Raw genomic sequence first — 22264 nt, 5'->3', positions numbered from 1 at the left:
TTGAAAACTGAAGCTAAGTATATATATTTGCATTTTAGGTTATACCTCAGTCATCTATAAACTAACCCTCCCTGTACTGTTAGATGCTCTGTTTTCCTCTTTTTTTTTTTTTTTTTTTTCCTGTTCCAAAACAATTTCATGCTCCTTCCAGAATTTTAACTAATAGTGGTTTGGTGGATTTCCCAGGTTTTTGTTCTCAGTACACTACCTTCAAACCTCTTTTTAAGAGGTATTTTATATTTACTATAAGAAAACATCAAAGTCATTTTGGAAGCTAATGTATCCACTTCATCATCAATAGCTGTTTAGTGTTTCAAGAACTATAATGTCTTCACACATAGCTATACGCAGTTACTCAGCAGCCTCTATGAAAACCATTAAGGCACTTAGAAATTGAATTGTTCACCATAAATCATAGAGATTAGATTTAGGTATGCAGTCACTGACAGGAGGAGGTTCTGTACAAATACAGCTACATGAAGATAAATACACATTTTCCAAGCAGCGATTCCAGAATCATGACCTTTGCAAAATTTGGAAAGGTCTTAAAAACAAAAAAGCTGATATTTATTTGTTAATTTAGTAATTAGGTTTGTGCTGCTGTTGTAACTTCTAATGGCAGTGACTGACAAGTTTTACTTCTTGGAGCTTTTACAACAGTATGAGTCATCCATGAATGTTAAAAATTCAAAATGAACTCCAAAACAAAAAAAAGCTGAAATAAATTATGCTACACAGTAAATTTTATTACAAGGGTAGATATGCTTTTTGATTTACATTATACTCCTCCTTCAGTTGCTACAGGCAGGCTATTAACGGGGGAAAGAAAATCAATTCCGAAACAGGAGTCAGTAAACTGAAAGAACACTAGTTTCCCCTTTAAAAAAAATCCCTTGAAAATTTATATATGAAGTAGTTTTGATTATTTGTTGTGCTACATACAAATAAAACGTAAATCTTCACCATAATTCATTATTCTGTTCTGGCATACAAACTAATACAGGGTGCCAAAGATAGTTTTCCTCAGAAACAACGGCGCAGACAAAAAAAACCCAACAATATGCTACTAAAGCTTGCAGTAGGCTTAAGAGTAATTAAATTCCTTCTTTCCAACACATTTAGGCATTCTACATGTACACTCACATCATGTCTAACTTCACTGTATCAATAATTGTTCTATGCTATGGAAACACATAAGGGATTAACTATTCTATGACCAAAAATGAATAACAAGGGTTTTTTTTTTTTCATTAAATACAAACCTAATTTTGCCAGGCAGTGCTTTGCTGCTGAGGTTGAACCTTATAATTTAAACTGACCCTCCCAATTAAAACTCAGACACTTGTGAATTTTTCATTTACACTTTAGGGAGGAAAGGAAATAACTAGTAGAACAGTTATTATCTCCAGATGCGACTTTAAAACTGGTAGAAAATTTTGCTGCTCAGGCACAAGCAGAGATCAGACTTACAAGTCTGATAGTTGTAAAGAGATATAGGTGCATGAAAGCAGCTGATCCGGAAGCAGGAATGCTATTGCTGTCCTTAAGGACAGAGTACATCAACCGGATAGCCAGGACAGCGTTTATTTGCTTGTTTCATTCACACTTGCTACTTTTCAGAATATGGGAGCAACTGATGGAAAAAAAGGAAAGACATCTGTAACCAGCTTCAGTGACAAAAATCCCTTGCCATAAAATTAGTTTTCTGAGACTGAAGAACATGTTGTTACTGCTGTTATTAATATTTGCATAGCTGTCAGAAGCCCAAGCTTTATGACTGCTTACCACTTCAGGGACCACTGACCATTATTTGAGGTGCTGGCTACAGTCTGAGTTACTGCTTTTCAATAAATGTTACAGCCTTCAAATTCCATTACCAGTCGAGTCTGAATTACATCTACTTTCAAAATAAAATAAAAATGAGCAGAAACATAGGGCTTTGCCACATATTCTGTTCAGAACTCTAGCCTGTTTAAGACAACAGCATTTTCTCATGGAGTCCTATTTAACAGATATATGAGATGGTACACCTGAAGGGTTGGGACTGTCAAAGACAGTCAAACGTAGGGATGGTAAGTCTGGATGATAAATCACGTCCTATTATTTGGACACTTGAACCCTCTAATAACAAAAGATACTTTATTCAGATTTCCTCTGAAAAGATGCTAAGCTTAAGAGTCTATATTAATCCTTACTTTCCAGTCAACTCCTTCCTGCAATATAGGAAATAGAAAAAAAGTGAGGTATAAACTCTTCCAATAATTCAACAGGAAAACATCTTACATTTCTGTGCCAGTGTATAACTACTACACACTTCTACGTACTTCTGAGAAAAACTGGTAGCTGTCCACATTACACCCGATAACAGGTCTATTTGTGGAAACAGCTCTAAGCTGAAGATGTCCTATATCACCATCTTTCTAATGACCCCTTATGTCACATTTCTGCTTCTCCTTTGATGTCAAAGAAGAAAAGATCTTATAGCTACATAAAATGCTTTTAGCATCAGGAAATTTAAATGCAGCATTTTCCCCTGAGGGTTGTAGAGCTCTCTTACTGAGCACCCAGCTGTGTGCCTGTAGCCATTACAGACAGAAGAAGGGTGCTGACTAAAAGGAACCCAGAGTACAATTTTATAAAGAGAGCAGGACTTCATCCGAAACTGAAAATTTCCTACATAGTTCCTATGGTTGGCAAGTAACTCACTGCTATGCAGTGCTGAAGAACTTGTATTCTGAGGTCACTAGGCTCACCAGTGACAAAAATAAAATGTGTCACTGGGTAGTTGCTGGTGAAGAATTACCACAGACCAGCACATCTTCAGGAAATTGTTGTATGGACACAACCACGACATACCCTTTTTTCAATGTCAGGAAATCATATTCCAAAAAAGGATATTCTGTGTTAGAATCACCAGGGATTTATTAAGATTTAGGAAAAAAACCCCAAGCTTGCTGAATAGGTAACATGCATAGTAAAAGTACTTGAAGAAGCAACTGCGAGCCATTGATCCAAATAAACAATCACCTGCTGGGATGTACAGTTTTTCCTTGTAGTCATGAAAATCTTGAAGAGAACTGAATGCAAAAATAGAGATAATATAGCTGACTTTGATAGAAAATGAAACTAAATGTCTCGTATAATGAGGAGTGCTGTTCCTTCTCCTACAGAAAATGAAATGGTAAGAGCAGTAACTCCAACACTAACAACCAAACTTTCCCAATGAAAGACACAAGTAATCTTAGCTCCAGTGCCAGCATAACAGGAGGCATAAAAGGAGAGTGGTGAAATGCATATCAACAACACAACCTGAAATATCAGTTACAAGACAAGTAAGGTCGTTATTTCTGCTTCCTTAGGAACTCTTTTTTATATAATCTATTTTTGACAAGTCACATCAATAATGTAAATACAGGACACTGGTACTCAGATTGTATTTGAAAATGCTAGATGTGCTCAGGTGAGTACTTAGACCCCTACAAAAGTACTGTGTAAAAGGCATGTGCCAAATTTCATGTTGCTATCTTACTTATTCCTATGAACACAGCACCTCAAGGAAGCCACAGTAATTTCCTTAGGTCTAATAGGATTAAATGAAACCTTCAGTGCTGAGTTAATATAAAATACCACTATGTTTTCAACCAACACGATCTGACCAATGTAGTGTGCCTGCACTAGTGGAAAGGACTAAAGTGTCTAAGACCTTTTATGCATAGGGCAGCTTCCGTGACACCCAAAGCCCTGCACTAGAACACAGAGCTAACTCTCTAATCATCACAGAAAGGTAAAGGTGACTAATTCAAAAAACTAATTTCTAGACCACTTGAAAATTAATTCATAGACAATCTAGAAGAGTTCACCATTCCAAACCAGAACTCAAATCCATCATCAGTATCTTGACTCTCCTGAGGAGTCCTTTCATCAGTATAAGAGTAACATTATTTTTGTAAGAATTATCATCCTTTAAATGGACACTCTCTAATACAGTAATAGACTAATATCAACCACTTTTGCATACTGTGAAGGTAAAATCTGGTACGCTATGAGATGTAGATGATCACAAATATTAGACTCTGACCCCATTTAGTACTGGCCTGGGAAATTTCAGCCTCTGGATAGGGATAAACCATGACTCCCCTCTCTTAACCCTAAGTTCTAGGAAGGCTCATATATTTTAAAAATTTCTATTATATACAGAATCATAAAGTTAACATATAAAACAAAAATTGTTTTCTCTGAAAAGCTCCCTACTCCATTCATGATTTGCAGATCTTATCTACTGCTAGAGCACCAAACATAAGAAATCTATATGGGTAATGTGAACTTCAGATATTTCCTTGGAATACATTAAAACGTATTGCCATTAAGGTGTTATACTGCAGTGGAAACAACACAGGAAGGAGCTGTAATCTGCCGACATCTGACAAAGAGTTGCACATCTTAGGAATACATCACCTTAATAACATTTGCCTTACAACGATGATACAGGCACCTTCCATTCTTAAAGGCAAAATGAGTGTGTAATGTGTTTACAGCTTAAATTGCTTCATGGGTTTGTTTAAGAAGGCTATTGGACAATTGAAGTTGTTCTGTCCTTAGTGGGATTGCTGAGTGTTAAAAATACCCCTAATACGAAGAGTAAAAGAAAGCAGTGAACCTTCAGGTTTTTTATATAAAATAGTACATGCATAAATGTTACTAATTTCCACAAATTCATCCTTTGACACTGTGTAACACTTATATTTACATGTATTATTAAGAAAAGTCTAGCTTTACTTAACACAACACAGGGATAATATTTCTCTGTTAGTTTACTTAGAAGATGACTGCTTTAATCCAGAACGCTCCTCAGCAGATGACTTTATCATATATATATATATATGACACAAAAAATGATATATGATACAGGCTCTATATTTTATAAAAACAAGGGTTTTTTTTCCCACCAAAATGGAAATCTGTAGAATATTTGTAATTATGGTTAACTGGCAAGAATTTTGAGCTTGTTCTGGTTTCCTGAGCAAATCACTAGGAATTATGAAATTTTATTATCATTTTAACAATTTAATTTTTAAGAATTAATTCTGTAAGAGAGCTATAGCCAAAAGCTGGTCATCCACATAAAGAGCTCCTTGACTGGTGAAGGGGACACAGTATTTACAAATGCAGCTATAGCAATGGTAACTATAAATATCGCTGAAACTTCTGGGGGAGAAAAAAAGAAAATCCACAACCATCATTGCATTGATTTTTTTGAGTCTGCCACTGCACAGTATCACACTATTACAGAAAATACTCCATGAAATTGATACCAATGAAATCAAAGAAGAATATAAATTCTATCCAAATACACTCAGTGTTAACTGAATTTTGTAATATTGCAATATGATATAGACATTCAACCTTTAAGAAAATCGAAGCTAAGAAAGGTAGTGATTAATGAAAGATTACACACAAATATCTAGGTACATACATAAATATTTGTATGCCCTCTTTTATATATACGTATAAATATTTATGTTCAATAATTTTAACGTCAGACTCAAAAATCAACAGTCTGAAGTCTGATTCACTATGGAAAGCAGAAGCATCATAATGTAATTCTTAGACACAGAAAATACAACATGCAAATAATACTATTTGTATACTTTCTGTATGAGTGAAAACATGAAATTCAATGTAAAACTAAGACATCAACATCTTTATAAGCACAAAACAGTCATACTAACCTGTATTTTGATTGGCCAGGAGAAATTGCTGACGTAGACATAGAAAGTGATGTTTGGGTTGCTCCGAAAGTTAAATTTTTCACAGGAAAAGCTATCTCTGTATTCCTTAATATTAGCCTTAGAAACAACAGGAATCTCTTCTCCAGATATTGTTCCAGCTAAAAAAAAAAACATATGTAGATATACGTATTTATGACAACTATTAATCATCATTAAAGGTGCCAAAATAAATTCGTACAAGAAACAAATTCTTGAATTATTTTTAGCGTCTTCATTCTACAACTTTAATAACCCTTTATTAGGGTTTACATAGCACATCAGGTATATTTCATATACATGCAGAGAATTCACAGGAACTCTTACTCTGGTTTCAAAAGATTATGAATTAATCAAAATTGATCAAAGTTACATGAATTTTAGAAGAAAGTTGTTATGGTCAGCTAAACAGATAATATGCTTTCCTCTAGCAATTTACATTCCATTTCAATAAAAACTCATAGGTTAATAAAGCATGAAAGTGAATTTGTCTACCTCTTCATTATTGCTGTAGAGTTTTAATTGTTCATGAAAGCTTTAATAACATACCTACTAATAAACATGTATCATTTTTTGAAAAAATATGGATGACTGTGCTTAAGTTAAAATAAAGAAACAGATAGAATTAGTATACTAACTATGGTATGTGAAAATACTTCAGAAATACATTGATGAAGAAATCCATGAATTTATGTAAGACAAACTCTGAACCTTCTCTAAAAAGATTTTTTTTTTTTAATTTTAGTACAATTTCATTTTAAGCATCCTGCTTCTCCTTGGATGTGTTTTCAGAAAGTCAATAGAACCAATTCAGAGAAACTGTCTAAATAAAGCTTTTCTTCCTTCTTATTAAAACAAAGAAGAGTAATGGGGTTCAAAGTTGGAGGAAAATAGATAAGCAGCTCCTTTTATCAGCATACACAGAAGAACTTTATTGTTTGATATCAATGTTAAGGTTAATAATTAAATTTTTAGCTTGAACACCGAAACAAAGAAATTAAAATCTCAGTCTCTGCAGTAGTTAAGGGAGCAATTTATCTTAATTAAAATCACAGCATTTCATAACACTGTCATTTAAAAAATTTAAACAGACTACAAGCTTTTCCTACCAAAGTAATTTTAATTGAATAGGAGAGAAAGTTAACATATTAATGAAGCTTTGTTCAGATTGCAAATTATCATCTGAGGTTTAAATAATATAATTAATAATGGCATAATGATAATGGCAAAAGAACACATTTGGTAAAGTTTTATTATCAAAATTAGCAACAAAGAGACAATCAGGTTAAAATAGCTTAAAGGATCATGAAATCATGGGGAAAGGTAAACAGACCAAAATTCACCCTCACCTGTAGAACCAATAGACCATGTAATATTGAGGTTGAAGTTGTTTGATGCATTAATTGATATATCCAAATTTTTATTTGACTAGATAAAAAAATAGAAAAATATATTGAAGTTAACAAAATATATCAGAATGTATTGAATATACTTCTATTGCACATAACTGAATATAGTCTTTTAATCGTCTTGGTTTTCATTTTAAACATAAATAGAAATGGCAATAATTCAGAGCCAAAGGCAATCCTCTCTTTTGCTTCAGTAAGAACAGGATACAAGTAAGCATACAACTACACCAGTTATCTTTTCAGATTCTGATAAAAATAATGAAATAATTTTCTTTATAAAACTAAAGAAAAAATACATGTCAAATGGCTACATTTTAATTACAACTCAAAAATTACTTTTCTCATCTGCTAATAAAGACTTCTTAACTGAAGGGTATACTTTAATTTATCTCAGGAAGATATTAAAACTTGTTATCCATGGGAACAACGATAAAAAAGAAAAACATTTGATAATTTTTTTGAGTATTAGTTGATCTGAAGTACATCTACCATTTAGAAAGCTTTCTCAATGAATGCACTGGAATAATTTTCAGTTTTCAAAACTATCTGAAATATTCCAATACCTTAGAGGCACTTGGAAAACCTTTAATCATGCTCAGATACAATGGAAATCTTGATCATGACCCTCCAAAACTTGTCTAAAGTTAATAACATTTTCTTACCTGTTCTGGATTTGCTATAAAGTTTATGGCAGTGTGATGGCGATCATCCTCTTGTAATAAGCTAAAGGTAAACTGGTAATCAATCAAAAGGCTGTCTGTGGGCAAAACAGAAATTAAAATGGATTCAAGTGTATACATATTAATAATATGTTATGCAAGAACCTAAAAATTTACCATTCACTTTTATTTTAAAAAGCATGGAGTAGTCTACAAGTCACAATTATTCACATGCATTTCACTGTTTAAGTATTTGCACTATAACGTCTTGAAGCAATAAAAAAAAAAATTAAGTGTAGCAGTAACAAAAAAAAAATATTAAGAAAAATACCTAAATTAAGAAACAGATTCTATCATGGAACCAGAGCAGCTATTACAAATAACTTGAAACAGTCATTCTTTGTAAAGTAATTATTCCAAAATACAGTATCAAGTATTGTTAGAGTGTTTTCAGTTCCCTAATTTTACCCTGAAATAATTATTCAAATATTATGTTCAAAATGCATTTAAATATTCTAGTTTTACAGTCATACGCTTTACTGTGTTATATAAATGTTTTACATAACTACATTGCTATAACATATTTTAGAATTACGTGGTTTAAAGTTCTGGAAAAAAAAGTTGCATCTACAGTAAAATTATATAGTGTGAAGGCATGATACTATAGTGAATAAGATTGCCAATAATAAAATGGCACAGTGGAATTTTGAATAGAAATTATGTGACCACCATCCTTTCTAAACTAGCAGAATTCTAAGAGATTTCGTAAGTGGCAAGTGATATAATCTTTTCATACAAGAGAAACAAGTGGCAGTTTAGTATTTACTCAATAAGATCATATTTCACTTCCAAATGACATTTGTTCCACACATTTTTCTTTCAACCTGTGACAGGAATGGAGTCTGCTGGGTAGCTCCTATTCATGCCATTTCTGTCACTGCACACTAACAGCACTCCCCTAAGGGCCAGCTACAGTTGGCATAGGTGCAAGAAGGGAGAAAGGGTCATTCTCAGATGACCCAAACCATCCTTAACGCTTCCTGGAAGGGGCATCAAGTGATTGGGACAAGTCAGAATACATAAGTTTTGAGCCATCCCATTGTGTTCCTGAAGATGAAGGAATGAGATTAACCCTTAGCTGGGTCATAGCACTAGGAATGACTTGAAAGGGAACTTTTCTGCAGGGGGAAGGGGTAGGGATGGATTTGCCAGGGTGAAGCAGGTTTGCAGTAAATCCATAATATAAGAAAAAGACCTAGTCACCAGGGATGACTGTTGCTACAATTCATAGAGGGTGCCATGTAGAATGTCAGCAGGCAATGTTCAGTGCAGTCAGATAGTCAAGAATCAGCAGAGCCCTCAGAGATATAAATTGTATTAGCAGATTAATAATCCTTGTGCAACAGTCAGTTGTGAACCAGAGGTTGGTGCAGTGGATGGATCTTGAATGCTCTATTACAGGAGCAGGTATCTTCAGATCTAACAGAATAAATCTTCTAAATTTTTGACCATATTTATGGTTCTACAGAGATCAAATGATTCTGTTTTTCCCTCTGTCACAGGAAATAAGGAGGTGTCTTGTAAATGTACATGATTCAGATTATTATTTTGTGCATGTTAAAATATGGTTAGATGCAAGTCATCTTTGATGCTACATCCTAGTGAATAACTTTGAAGTCCTATTTTGATCCCTCTCTTGATGACATTCTACTAGTCACCAACACCACATGAGCAGTGTGTTACAAATAAAAAAATATGTGATCATAAAAAAAACACAGTAAATACAAAGAGAGAAAGATTAAGTCAAAGCAGGAAGTAGCTGTGTCAGCCTTTTGTCAGACTCAATTGTTTGCTTACTGCTGACAATCACCTTTTCTGCAGCAACACATCATCTGAAAAAATACACTATTGTATCCCATGGGAAGCCTGGCATAGGAGGAAAAAAGCTTACTGGTCAATGAAGCATGAATACAGCCCACTGTATTGTCTTAATAGTTAAAGAAAATAGTATTTTTTTTTTTTTACACTGAGTGTGGAAAGAAAATTAGAAAATAAAGGAGTTACATGAAAGGAATTACCATGACCTTCGAAGCTGAAAAGTTCACTTTCTTTATTATTAGACTCCACAGTTCCATTATTCAAATAAGAATAAGTTGATCTAGATATCTTAGATAATAAGTTTTGATCAGGTATTTGCAAGCTTATGAAGGCAAAAGATGAATAAATATTAAGTTAAAAGGCCTCATTTATTTATTAATACTACTTTACACTTCTATAGCTATGCAAATCTAATTAATAAAGTCTCATTGACTCTATTAGTAACAGTGTGCCATATCTACATATTTAACAGTAAGATTACCATTGCACCAGAATATAGTTAAATGTAGCAGGACAGCAAAAGATGGCAAGTAGAGATTGACCCCATTAAAGGGATTAATAAACCCTTTAATAATCACAGGTAGCAAGGCCAAAAGGCTAGGAATAACATATAGATATGCTAAATCTCCTGATCTGCTTAACTTGGGGTCCCATGAAATACAAATGCCTGCTTTAGCATGAATCCTTGCCAATACAATTGTTGTAAACGTATGGTGGACTAGCATCACAGCATGCACTCCTACAGAAATTCTGGCTACTGCAAAGGCTACAAGATGCAAGAAGCAGTGTAGACAGGCGTTCTGGAAAAGATATTGTTTATTTGCTCACAATATAGAGAAAATGACCATTTAAAAACGCCATAGGCTTCCTCTAAGTCCAAATTGTGCCCTCTCAGATATGCAGAGTATCAGCCAAAGACCAGCAGTGATATATACTTAAGATCACATCATAAGGCAAAATTGGGAACAGACAGGACTCTTGTTTCCCAATCATATATGAACAAACAGCTTTTCTGCACAAGTTTAAAAAATTTCCAAGTAATTTACTCTTAAAACAATATGACTACAGTTTTTTTCTGGAGTTTGTTTTTGTTGTTGTTCTTTTGTTTGTTTGTTTGCTTTTTAATTTATGCTTTACTTGTTAAAAGCCAAGAAAACAGGAAACTTTTTCAAGGAATGCAGAAGTCCTTACATTGATAAAAGATGTTAAACTATACAGATCCTCACAAATGTACCATATGTAATAGATCAGAAAAACACTGCCACTTTTTTATTTACTCCATTTTTACCTACAATACAGTTGAAACACTAAATCACGAAAAAACAGTAACAGTTGGTTATGTATGGCACCTTTTATACTCAATATATCCCAAAGAATTTTATGGAATTAGTAATCACTCCATTAATAGTATCAAAGATAGTTGTATATCCCACACAGTGGCCATTATCTCCTCTGTAGTACTCAAAGAGCCTTGAACAACACAGTTTGTGTTATTCAAGAAGAGTTCTGACAGCCAAGACACGGAACACGCCCTGGGATTCTTCAAAGGTGCCAAAAGACCTTTAACTTATGCCAAACCAGACCTACAAAATGGGAAGAGATCTTCACCGAACTATTCAGAAGGAGCACATTTCTTAGCACTAATGGACACAAATTATCAAGTTTTTATTCCAGAGAGACCTGCAGACTCAACAGTGCAAATGAAGTCGGGTGCAAATGAAAGAGCTGACACTAAGCAAACACTCCTTCCCATCTTTCTGAGGACTGCAAAAGTATGCTGAAGAACTTTCACAGCTTGGAGGAAGGTTTATTTTCATAGCGAGGATACTAAAACGGATTGTAGAGAAGTTTCTCCTCCATCTATTGCATCCTGCTGCTGTCTGTCTTGCTCTCCTTCCTCCCTCTCTCTCTCTGTTTCAGCCTATACCATAGGAGAGGCTTCCCCCACATGTATTCAGCAGCTCTCAGGGAAAATACCACCTCCTCTCCTCCAGAAGGCTTCACCTTCTACAAACTGCAGCAGGCAGAACAGCTTTCCTTTCCACTGCCAAGCTCCATCCGGAACAGAACCCCAAAACATAAACTATGCCAATGCATCATAAGTGCATGTAAACAAACTAAGCAGTTAAACAGTACATCACACCGTATCTCCCAATTTATAGTGCCGTTCTGCCTAGACAGCTTAGCCTGGAAATAAATACAAAATTTAACGTAAAATTTATTTGTAAGGGTATGACCTGTTCTGAATAGTTAAATGTATAAATAGCTAAATGTAGAAATGGCTATTTAAAGTACATTCAGTATATCCTGTTGAGATATATTGTTGTGTATACTTACAATCAGGAATTTTAAATCTCAGAAACTGAGATTATACTCCATGTATTTTTGTTTCTACTTTAAACCTTTAAAAAGCCAGCGTAAGTATTTTTACCCTTTACATAAACACATGAGACTTTTCATAAGTGATTCTGTTTATAAAGACACACACAGAACAGATTGCTTCAATTAAGAAAGAAATTTGGACCACATATAAATAGAAACTAAAAAACGTCACTGCATTTATGTTGTAGCTCAGGATGACAATGAAAGCACCAAGATAACAAATACTAAACAATCATCAAACTGCCATATGAGCACACCTGATAAAAGCAATCTTATAATTTTAGTCAGCTGACCCATAGAAACAAGATCTTAAAACTATTTTCAAAATCTGGTGAACTCCGAAAACAAAACAAAACAAATTCAAACACCACCACTTCCATAAGAGGTAGCAATCAAAATATTATCAATGGCCATTAACATCCAAAATTTAAATATACAAACTTATAGAATTATTTCAGTGAATTATAGAAGAAAATGCTTGATTCTCTAGAAGTACCGTTGACACACTCTGTGGTTCATTTTGGTGACTCTTTCATTTTTCTGTAAGAATTTTAAAAAATCTAGAATATGAATCCCACCTTTTTTCAAAACATTATTTCCTCAACCTAAAATTAATTCTCAACACATTTTAAATTCACAGTGTCAATTAGCTATCATGATTTTCCAAAGAGACTAGGTAGTTACCTATCTTGAGCAATGCATAGACTCTTAACTATGGAAAAAATGTTTATGACATTATAGAATGAGTGTTGTATTCTTTTGTTTTTAAAAAAGTTAACTGAGAAAAAATTTACCTGAAACATACCATTTTTTTAAGAATTACTTGCTCTTCTACATATCCCTGATCTTTTGGAAATATACAGAAGATGGTTTCATCTTTTGGATTGTTTCAGTAAAATCTTAATATCCAGCATTTCAATTTTTTATTTACCATCAATATCCTCCATGTTTACATTTTCCCACTCAATATGTTTGAAATAAATTTTTTTTTTTTTTTTAAAACAGGTGTTCAGAGTTTCCATACATCAATGGGCAAGGGAAAGAGACAGAACCACTATCACATTACAACAGCAATAATCCCTTCCTACTTTCTGCTGGTACAAATTACTATAAAATGTCTAATGTTGTTGGCTCAGATATGCAGCCCAGACCTTCATCTCAAATCTGATCTAAGAAACAGGTGACTCAAGTGGCAGCCAGACAGAATTTAAACAGCCACATACTAGAGTATAATCTATAAACTCCTTGAGCTTTTATGTCTAAAGTTTCACAGGAAAAGTTCTTGAGGACATAGAACTCTCCTACACAAACTCGGAACCCACAAGCTCAGATCTTCATTCCCCACCACACACAGTATTTAGAATCCACAAGCTGGGTATTTTTGAGCCAAAGTTTCTCCAGGGATCAGCCCAGTGCATCCTAAGCACAGCTACTACAGAGTTCAGCACAAACATCAGCTGCCACATCACTGCGGCGTAGTCACCTCTTCAGAGCTCTCACCGGGGAAACGTGTTGTAGGCTGCCTTCTTTTTGGTAGTATTAAATGCAACTCCTCCTATTTTTGCCTAACAGGGTGCATGCCCCATCACCTTACTGTAGGCAAGGGAGAAACAGCAGAAGGATTCACACCAGCAGGGAAAAAAGATTCAATTTGCACACAGAGAGAAACAGATCAGAGGAAGTCAAATGACCCAGGCACTCAGCAGGGAGAGGGGAGTCCTACAGTCTAATTTCTGTTCCCAGGCATGTTGCTTCATTTTGTATTAAAAATCACTGAGCAAAGCAGAAAACAAACGTTGGGAGATAAGACCACAAATGCTGACATCATCAGCGGTCAAATATAACAAGGACTTATTGAGTCTTTTCACATTTCTATTTTGATTTTTTCAAAACCCTTGTCTTCTTTCACAATAAAAAGGAGTCATTAAAATCAATTCAAAATGTCAGTAATGAGTGCATGTGAGAACACAACAATAATTAGGTGAAGAAAGCCATTTAATTAAATGAGGAAAATAAATTTCAAAGCAATCATTTAATTCTAGTATTGCCGTTAATTTTCAAGAAACTGTTCTCTTTCTTTAATGAAGAACCATGACTTTTAATATGGTTAAAATGGCTTAATATGGGAGTTTTATACTCATATCCAACAAGGAACAGACCTATTCCCATACTCAAGCTTTTGTATTAAAAGAGAACTTTGTGCTTTCTAAAATGCCAGAATGTTCCCAAAAGAACAAAGGTCAGACAGAAGTCTTGATGTGAAATTCTACTCCAGTGTTTCTGAGTGCCACTACAATTCTCTAAGATATAATTACACTGGTAATTTTTTTTTATATTTTTTAAAAATTGGATATGTTTAGTATAAATTAGTGATAAAGTTATAGACAAAAAAGGTATGTTAAAGAGGAATATTAAGACTGTAAAATGAACCACTATAATCAAGGGTGCCTGTGAATTATTTCTGGGTGAGTGCTCAGTTAATGGGCAGCTATTCAACACTTTGTTCTACGTTCAGTACTCAGTGTTGGGCTCATGCCTCATTTACTACATACTACACAAACCCTTTTCTAAAGACGGAATTAATTTCTAATGTGGTTTTCCATAGTATTCATTACTATCATTTTCTAAGTTCTTCAGAAAAGTTAATGAATTTTTTACAACATTACTGTGAGATGAGCAGGCATTATTAGTCCCATTTTATAGGGCAGGAAATGAAACAAAGAGACCAAGGACAAAAACATCCATTAATCGTGAGTAGCCAATCTGAAATACCTAGAGTTTGATTTTTCATAATATTTTGAATTATATAACACTACATATGATCATTTTTATTTTGCAGTTCCTTCCATCATTCATTGTGATTCTTTCCACTATTACAACAAATCAGGAAAGGAACATACATTCATCTTTCCATTACGCTGTCACTGATTCATTCCCTACAAATTCATTCAGTGCATTGCAGAGGAAAAGTTCCTTGGGAAATAGTATGTATCCATGTTGTTAAAAGTTTTACAATCATGCCCTAAGAAGCAAATCAAAAATGATTGTGCCAGCAACCTTAATTCTTCCACTTTCCTGGCACCCACTGCCTAAATATCATATTTCAATAAAGGGCTTTATTAAGTAATTTTAAGAACTAGGCTAGAGCAAATTCTAGAGAATTACTTCACTTTTGATCTGGCTTCTCCCTTTCCCCAAATCTTTCCAGCAGAGCATCCCAGTTCCCTACATCTCTCAGCAGAGAGGGAAGAATGAACCTGAGTTCCCAGAAAGGGAGCAAGAATGTGCATAACTGGACACATTCATGAGCTTTCTAACTTTGGCCACTGGCCATTCTCCAATGGCTCCTGTCACATAGTTTCATAATACATATTTCTAAAACTGAACAACATGGCAAAAGATTTTCATATATATACAGAATTTCTGAGAAATACGTCTAGCATTTTGGCTCCAAAAGTTAAAGTTTAGCAAAAGTTCTAAGCCAAAAGTACTGCAATATATGTCAAAGCACCATAGGAACAGAGCATGCAACCAGACCCACTCACAACATAGTCTTGTTCCCAACTTCAACCTAATTATCACATTTTATAAATATTAGGTGAGGATCACATGATCTTTGCACGATCAACAACTAAAGTGTTTTTTTTTCACTTTTTTTTCCACAATAACTAACAATAATAATTAAGTTATGCTAAAAACTAGGGTAAGGGACATCAAAAGATGTCAGCATGAGCATACTCAAGGGAAGCCTATGGCCAACTTGAAATGACGATGGATAGATAATCATTAAATTTGAAGGAAGAGATGGCACACTATTAAGAGTACTAGCCATAAACCAGAAAATTAAAGTGTTTAATAGCATAAGATGGGTAACAAAAAGATGAAAAGCTTCTTCATTCACTGAATAAATGGCTTGCCTTATGTACAATCATATACGTATTAATAAATCTTTTAAGACTACAGTTAAGAAATTATTTTTCAACCATTCACTTCCACCAGTAACGTTATTTCAATATCTTCACTAAAAGGCAAACAGACAATTACATGCCTCGGTACATTTTCATCATAATTCTGTATTACTGAAGTACAATAACTAATTTTGTGAATAGAAACCTCATAAAATAGTGCTGTTCTATTTTTACCTCTTGAAATCACTTTTAAAGTTAGAGTAGAAACCTCCCTCATGACTGCAACATCAGACCCATCACAGTCAGTCTTCCCACATTTTTCTATTTAGGGAACTCTCTATTCATGCTGATTCTAGAATTCATACTCTCACCTCTTCATTGCACATGCAGTTTGTCTCTCTCCTGCTCTTTCTAGTGATTGTAATTCCAGTAACAGTTTTTTGAGAACAATCCTATTCATATTCCTCTCTATCAGCAAAAATGTTGCTTTTGAAACCAAGTTCCATTATCAAATGCTATAAATCATATTCATTTGTGACCAAAATAAATTCTGCTTGTATTACATCAAAGTTAGGGGGTTACCACCAGACCTATTTTCAGTCAGGATAATTATTTTGAACTTTCAGAGCAGCTGCTTGATTCATTCCTCTGTCATCTGTATCTAACAGTCATCCACTGCCTCATTTTCATTGTTATATTGAAATATGTTGGTGTCTGACATTACTTGTCCATTGTGACAAAACAAGAAGTCATTCACTGTGAAGTCTTTACTACAAACTCGCAAAACTTGCACTTTTGCTAAATGTAATGAGAGCGGAATGAGCTTCAAAATACTCCAGCAATTACTATTTATATGCCTTTTTCCATGTAAAGAAAGAACATGTGAGAATGAATTTCACAGAAGTTCAAAGTTTTTAAAAAACATACAGCAACAACAATTCATTGTTTCTTTTGCTGTACTTTAAAAAAAATGTACTAGGCTAAAAAGCCCACAAAAAGACATAGGGATTAGTGTCATAATCAGCAAATCAGGTAACTAAATTTTATTTTAAACAGAAATCTTTTCTCTTATGAAATTTTCAGCTGCTATTTGGAAAGATCTAACAAGTTGTCAATTTTGATCCTAATGGAGGGCCAGATACAGAAAAATCAGACCTGTGTTAAAATTTGATTCAGCTAAATGATACTAATAGTCTAGACTTACTCTATAATGACTAATCTTTCTGAAGATGACTGATCTCTAAGACAGATATGCACAGAGGATGCATGAGTAACCCTTGATTCTCTCTATTGACTATAGAAAGACCTAGAAGGTTAATTAAGGCTGGATATATCAGTTTTAAAAAGCTAGTTAGATGAGATGCATCTCACTGTAACTGTCATAGAAGTAAATATGTAGGTATGTCAGTGTTATGGTAAGCAAGGGAAGATTTGTTGCTGAGATCTAAAAACTGAGGAACATATATAGTTACCTGGGTTCTTTCAAGAATACAGTCTAAAGACTATGTTCCTAAAGTTTTTAAACCATGGACCACAGCCAGCTCTCCTTTTTTTCACAGATTTTTCACTAAACTCTTAACTGAAAACACTGCAACAACTGACGGGGTTTCTGTGAACAGCTGCAGACCCTTTACAAGTTCTGCCCAGGACCATGGTCCATAAACAGAGTTTGGAAAACAACAAGCTAGAGAATTATGAATAAAATATTAGTAAAAGAAGCAACAAAAAAGAGAAGCGAGTGCATCAATTGGCAGTTATTTAAACATCAAGTTTAGAAAAAAGGCCTAGATTTCTCTGATGATGGAGCATTTCAAAGCTCATGGTACAGGCATTATGATTAGTCAAAAATGTGCTACTACCTGATAAGTAAGGATGGGTCAGTGAATGAACTTTTGTTTTGTCACAATGGACAGTCTTTGTAATATCTTAATTCTTGTAATATTCTTGAAGTGTTAGAAAAGTGGGAGAAAAGTACAAACAAAACCAAGAAAAAAAGAGTATCTCATGAAAATATTGTGGAAGAAATCAGAATTTCTCTCTCCAGTAAATTCTCTTCATAATGATCTAGATTCTTCACCTGCTTTACAACGCTTGTATTAATACTACACTCTAACATGAAACATCATTTTGCAATATACTAGCATTAATACTCTCTAACCTGATTCTAATTTTTTTCTTTAATTACACGGTCTATATGCATTGAAGAGATCTCTGATGCTTGTTCCAACAACTGAAATGGCACATCTAAGAATTAACAACATTAAATTATTGTTTGAGTTTATATGTTATTGCCAAAGATGGATGTTTCTTGTCATATAGTTAATGAGATCAGTCAAATTTTAATGTTACTTTAAATTTTGTTCTTATAACTGTTTATCATATAATCCCTACAAATAAGGTACTGTTTCCTTTCAGAAATAAACTGATTTTTACTTCTAAAATGGATCACAGTCCATAAAATTACATTGGACATGGCAAAAATATAAATACTATTTTAAAAATTATTTATGCTTTTATACATGTATACACTCCAGTTTTCATATAAATTCAGAATATTCATAATTTATTCATACAATAACTTCTACGTGGATTATTAGCAGAATTTTTGTCCTGGTTCTCAAATAATTGAACCTCAGCAATTAAAGCAGCAACCTCTGGTTGATCAGGCCTTACAAGGAGACAGAACATGCACTTTGTAAATTGGCTATAAACACACACAGGTAAGTAGGTGCCCCTGTAATATCTCAACATTTTCAAAATTCTTTTCCTTCCTTTTTCTCATTATTTAGTTGAACTTTGCTTAAGAAACCTTAAATCTACAGTCCAAATATCAGATCTTACCCTTGTTGCTTGACTCCATGTGATTTGTACAAAATAGACAACGTAAATTGAAGTTGAGATGTTTCAACTTTGCTGATATTCTTTGCTGTTCCTCAAACAATTTTAACATGTTAGTTCTGAGAATTAAAATCTCCTACAGCAAATAAATCCAGAGCACTTTCAGCAAAACTGCACTTCATACTGGACAGAAATTATGCATGTCATATACCTCACTGTGCAGTCTCCTATATTTTAAAGTCAAGAATAGCAACAGGTAGTTTCATTGTAAAAAAACAGGATATGCTAAATCACCATACTTGCACAATGGACAGTAGAGTGCTTTTGCTTTACAACTTTGAAAAGAAAACGTAACGTAAGCACCTTTTTATTTAAAACACCATCAGGTATATTTAAAGTAAAACCTGTTGATTTAAATAACTTTCTAACTGCTTTTTGCTCATGCTAAGAATTGAGTGCCAATTCAGGAAAAGACATTGATGTCATATTAAAATTCCAAACATTTACAAATCAGATTACATAGCTGTAATATTGCCTGATCCAGTCTACACAGCCTTTAAAACAGATAAGAGGAAATACCTCAACCTTTAGTAAAAAGAAAAGTACAGAGCAACAAACTTGAAGAAAAATAAACCCAGATTTTTTCCCCCACTTCCTACAAGTTTAGTTTGTAGGGCTGGAAGTTAAGCACATAAAATAATAAACTCTTTGGTTAAACTAAGCAAATGGAAATAACAGAGGAAGGAAAAATGAAGCCCAAAAGCTGTTTTTCTCAACCCCAAAGCAGTCACCCACTCTTCAGAGAGAGGGAACATTGGCCACTGTGGCAGGGCTCACCGACTCCTTTCTGAAAGTGACTTGGAATACTCAGTTTCCACCTCAAACAGCTGCCAGACATTAAAAGAAATATTCTATTTTCCTAGCACTATTTTTTATATAAACCAGGAACTAGATACAGCTGTGCTTTCATTAATTCATGACTTTTTTTGGCCATGGAAAGAAAGTACTGCTAACTGAAATGCACAAATGGAATAAACCACTTCCTCATTTATTGTTTTTTTTTTCAGATGATTAGCTGAATACAGAACAATTGATAGTTATCACTACTTTTTGATAGACATCAGGAATTAACTTTTTGAAACAGCTTTTCTAGGAACTGGATTATTACGTAAAAAGGAACAGCAAAACATAGCGAATATTGACAGTCTGTGTGTTCTTGGTGTTTGAAAAGCACTGATTGTTCACATCATCTATATCTGACCTTCATAGACCATGTATTGTGGTAGGCAATCATTGACAATGAACACAAAGACAGTGACATATTTGCATGATGTAGTTGTACATTGTCTTCCTTAGATTATTTCATTTTTTTCTCTTTCCACAATTTAGTCTACTGTTCATTCTAATAATGACCTTCCTTCATCTTCTCTTTCATTAGCCATTCCTAGTGCCTTGAAAGGCTCTAACACTTTAAAATCTGTCTAGCCGTATTTTCACAAACCCGTACAGAAGTGCTACCTATTTCTACTCCACAAGAGTAGAATTCTAAAATTCTCACTTCATTGATGAGAAAAATGTGAGATTTTTGCCCTTTTAAGATTTTTCTGCCCACATTTCACATAGCTTGTCATTTTTCCAAAATTATTCTGATGGCCGTGGCATTTCCTTAAGGGGGTAACACAGTAAAGCATATTTATTTACTTATAACATAAAAAGACAAATCAAATACATATATATTGCTTCTCTACCAGTGTATCTTCATACTCCTTGACAGATACATTTTTCAACTTTCCCTTAATATCTTGTTTGCTACTGTGTCTATTTTCCTAATGTATCTTTTTTGTCCTCACACAGTTTGCTCTTCCATTTTATGTCAGCATTACCCTTTATATGAAGTGACTAGCAAATTACACTTCGCTGTCAATGGGTTCTATTTCTGGAACATGTTTTAAAACAATATTCACAATTCAAGCTAAGAAAAAGTGACAATAAATTAATATCAAGGACTCATAGGCTACTTCACAACATGCTGAAATAGAGCTGAGTTACCCAGTCAGAAAGTTGAACTTCACAATGTCCACATTTAACCTAATACAAGATTTTTTAAAGTTTCTATAATCCAAGGTTTTGTTGTCATCTTGAGATAGAAATGACCTTCAATTTATTTAAACGATCCTACAGAGCCCCTCACTCAAGCACTCTGCAAGGGCTTCACAACACTAATTCTAAAGCTGAAAACATTACTGACTGCTCTCTTGACTTTTACAAATATGTGTGCTAAGATTAGGTGGTGGTTCAGGACCCAAGACACCTGAGTAGTGTACCTCATGATAACTAGACGGTTGCACTAGGTGTTTGGCCTGTAATAACGGAAGAAGCTAAACTATCTTCAAGTGCTTCATATTTGCCAGTGGAGAAAAGTACCTCAGCTGTCATGGAAGAATGTGCTACCTTGTCCAAGAACTCCCGGTCAAAGGAACCAACACATATTCTCCCACAAACCATAAGCCACCTACTTATTGAAGTCACGGGGTTTTTATTCTATTTCAATTGGTTCAAGATCTTTCCTTGAAGTCCCACTGATCAAGAATTCTCTCACAGCATCCTCGCAGCTAAACTGAGGAAGTGTGGTCTGGATGATCGGGTAGTGAGGTGGATTGTGAACTGGCTGAAGGAAAGAAGCCAGAGAGTAGTGGTCAGCGGGACAGAGTCCAGTTGGAGGTCTGTGTCTAGCGGAGTTCCGCAAGGGTCGGTTCTGGGACCAGTTCTATTCAATATATTCATTAATGACTTGGATGAGGGATTAGAGTGCGCTGTCAGCAAGTTCGCTGATGACACAAAACTGGGAGGAGTGGCTGAGATGCCGGAAGGCTGCGCAGCCATTCAGAGAGACCTGGACAGGCTGGAGAGTTGGGCGGGGAGAAATTTAATGAAATATAACAAGGGCAAGTGTAGAGTCCTGCATATGGGCAAGAACAACCCCATGTACCAGTACAAGTTGGGGACAGAGCTGTTGGAGAGCAGCGTAGGGGAAAGGGACCTGGGGGTCCTAGTGGACAGCAGGATGACCATGAGCCAGCAGTGTGCCCTTGTGGTCAAGAAGGCCAATGGCATCCTGGGGTGTATTAGAAGGGGTGTGGTCAGCAGGTCGAGAGAGGTTCTCCTCCCCCTCTACTCTGCCCTGGTGAGGCCGCATCTGGAATATTGTGTCCAGTTCTGGGCCCCTCAGTTCAAGAAGGACAGGGAACTGCTAGAGAGAGTCCAGCGCAGAGCCACGAAGATGATTAAGGGGGTGGAACATCTCCCTTATGAGGAGAGGCTGAGGGAGCTGGGTCTCTTTAGCTTAGAGAAGAGGAGACTGAGGGGTGACCTCATTAATGTTTATAAATATGTAAAGGGCAAGTGTCATGAGGATGGAGCCAGGC

The 22264-nt window shown here is 34.8% G+C and overlaps 1 protein-coding gene across 1 annotated transcript in view; it reads right to left on the bottom strand.

Moving 5' to 3' along the window:
* ATRNL1 (attractin like 1) overlaps positions 1-22264 on the bottom strand; it is a 511175-nt gene that overhangs the window by 290405 nt on the left and 198506 nt on the right. The window contains exons 22-24 of the mRNA XM_068397981.1: positions 7837-7931; positions 7115-7193; positions 5730-5887 (exon numbers count right to left, since the gene is read on the bottom strand). Of these exons, the coding sequence (XP_068254082.1) occupies positions 5730-5887; positions 7115-7193; positions 7837-7931 (332 nt within the window). The remainder of the gene's footprint in view (positions 1-5729; positions 5888-7114; positions 7194-7836; positions 7932-22264) is intronic.

This window comes from Nyctibius grandis, chromosome 4 (genome assembly GCF_013368605.1).
Source record: "Nyctibius grandis isolate bNycGra1 chromosome 4, bNycGra1.pri, whole genome shotgun sequence".
In the NCBI taxonomy this organism is placed as follows: domain Eukaryota; kingdom Metazoa; phylum Chordata; class Aves; order Nyctibiiformes; family Nyctibiidae; genus Nyctibius; species Nyctibius grandis.
The sequence above is the reverse complement of the archived record's forward strand: the minus strand, read 5'-3'. Positions and strand labels throughout refer to the sequence as shown.